General features: G+C 61.6%; 1 protein-coding gene across 1 annotated transcript in view; it reads left to right on the top strand.

Annotated features, from left to right (window-relative positions):
* Window positions 1–1,845, top strand: part of EXOC7 (exocyst complex component 7) — a gene marked incomplete at both ends in the record, with an annotated part of 19,290 nt that extends 17,445 nt beyond the window's left edge. The window contains 5 exons of the mRNA XM_015559212.1: window positions 126–328; window positions 530–625; window positions 1,320–1,383; window positions 1,587–1,628; window positions 1,732–1,845. Of these exons, the coding sequence (XP_015414698.1) occupies window positions 126–328; window positions 530–625; window positions 1,320–1,383; window positions 1,587–1,628; window positions 1,732–1,845 (519 nt within the window). The remainder of the gene's footprint in view (window positions 1–125; window positions 329–529; window positions 626–1,319; window positions 1,384–1,586; window positions 1,629–1,731) is intronic.

Genomic DNA, 1,845 nt, shown 5'->3' with positions numbered 1-1,845 from the left:
ACCCCCACCCCCTCCTGAGCCCCAACCCTTGGAATAACGTAACCTCTGGTTCGGGGCTGAGGGGGCTGGGCAAAGGGCTCCTGAGGCGTGTGGCGCCTGGAGCCGGGGAGGGACAGGAGTGACAGGTAGGACTTGGTTTGTGGGCCTGGGATTGGGTCGTTTTGGTCACACTGCCATGTGGGCGTGGCCACATCGGTCCCTGTGCAGGTAAAGTCCTGGGGAACCTGCAGCTGAACTTACTGAGCAAGTCCAAGGTGTATGAGGACCCAGCTCTGAGCGCCATCTTCCTGCACAACAACTACAACTACATCCTCAAGGCCCTGGAGAAGTAGGTGCTCGGGGCTGGCGTGCCCTCCGTGTGCCCAGTGGGAGGGCAGGGCTTTACTCCTCACGGCCCCAGGACCAGGGGTGTGTGTGCTGCCTTCTTAGAGCTCGTGAAGGTGGGGTGGGAAGGGCAGGCCCCCTGGAGCTGCTGCCCAGGCCCACAGCCAATCCCGTCCCCTCTACTCTGTCCACCCCGCCCCCCCAGGTCGGAGCTGATCCAGCTGGTGGCTGTGACCCAGAAGACTGCCGAGCGCTCCTACCGGGAGCACATCGAGCAGCAGATCCAGACCTACCAGCGCAGGTGCTCGCTGCCCTCCGCTCGCCCCACCCCTGTCCCCACCACTCACGCTCCCTTCTCAGTCTCAGGACACTGGGCCCCATCGGAGTGGGGTCAGTATCAGGGAACTGTTGCCCTGTGGACCCCAATCCTTCTCTTATGTTATAGTCAAATTCAGGGGGTGGCGATGGGAGCCCCCCCCCCCCTTGCTGGCTCCCTAGGGGGCCTCAGAGGGCAGAGAGCAGGCTGCCTGTGAAGCTAAGCGTAGTTGAAGGGCTGACGTCAACGTGAGCGACGTTTGGCCCAAGCGAAGAGCAGGCTGCAGGAGCACTTGGCCGTGGCTGCGCTCGCTCTGCAGAGCTGCCTCCTCTGCTGGGGCGTGTCTCCCTGTCCTTCCCCTGGAGGCCTCTTCCTCTCCCTTCCCAGTGTCTTCTCTGTCTTCGCTTGCCCGGAGGCTGACTGCGGTGGAGGTGATGGTACTCGCATTCGCTCAGTTTATTGACTGCTGTTTCCTGTTCCAGTTTTAAAAGCGAGCATCTCGAACACTTTCTATTCCCGAGGAGAAACCTCAGTTGTGCTTTGCTTAGTTGTGACCCAGATGGATTCCCTCCCTCCCCATACGGCTCAGTAGATGAAGAGATAAAAATAAAACAGAAAGCAAACAGCCCCAGGAAGCAGCAGCTGCCTGAGCCGCCCCTCTGCTTTCTCCCCCTGGCAGCTGGTTAAAGGTGACCGACTACATCACTGAGAAGAATCTGCCCGTGTTCCAGCCGGGAGTCAAGGTGGGCTGAGGGCCTGGGCGGGAAGGGTGTCTAGCAGGTGTCACCCTGTTTGTCATGCCTCTGGGAGAAAATGGACAGGAGTCCCTGTGGTGTGAGAGCAGGGATGCCTGTGGCCCTCGGAGCAGCAGGAGCGGGCTGGGCGCGGGCGCGGGGGGAGGGGCGGGCAGGCGCCTCTCTCTGAGGATCGCTGTCTCGGCCCCCAGCTCCGGGACAAGGAGCGGCAGGTGATCAAGGAGCGGTTTAAGGTGAGTCGGGACCCGTCCCCTCTGCTGCTGCTGCTGCTGCTGGAGCGACACACACCCGAACATTTGTCTCCGGGCCCTTCCCTTCCCACCTTGCTGGCGGCAGGGCTTCAATGACGGCCTGGAAGAATTGTGCAAGATCCAGAAGGCCTGGGCCATCCCCGACACGGAGCAGCGGGACAAGATCCGCCAGGCTCAGAAGCACATCGTCAAGGAGACC

The sequence above is a fragment of the Myotis davidii genome, unplaced genomic scaffold (genome assembly GCF_000327345.1).
Source record: "Myotis davidii unplaced genomic scaffold, ASM32734v1 scaffold274, whole genome shotgun sequence".
Taxonomy (NCBI): Eukaryota; Metazoa; Chordata; class Mammalia; order Chiroptera; family Vespertilionidae; genus Myotis; species Myotis davidii.
The sequence above is the reverse complement of the archived record's forward strand: the minus strand, read 5'-3'. Positions and strand labels throughout refer to the sequence as shown.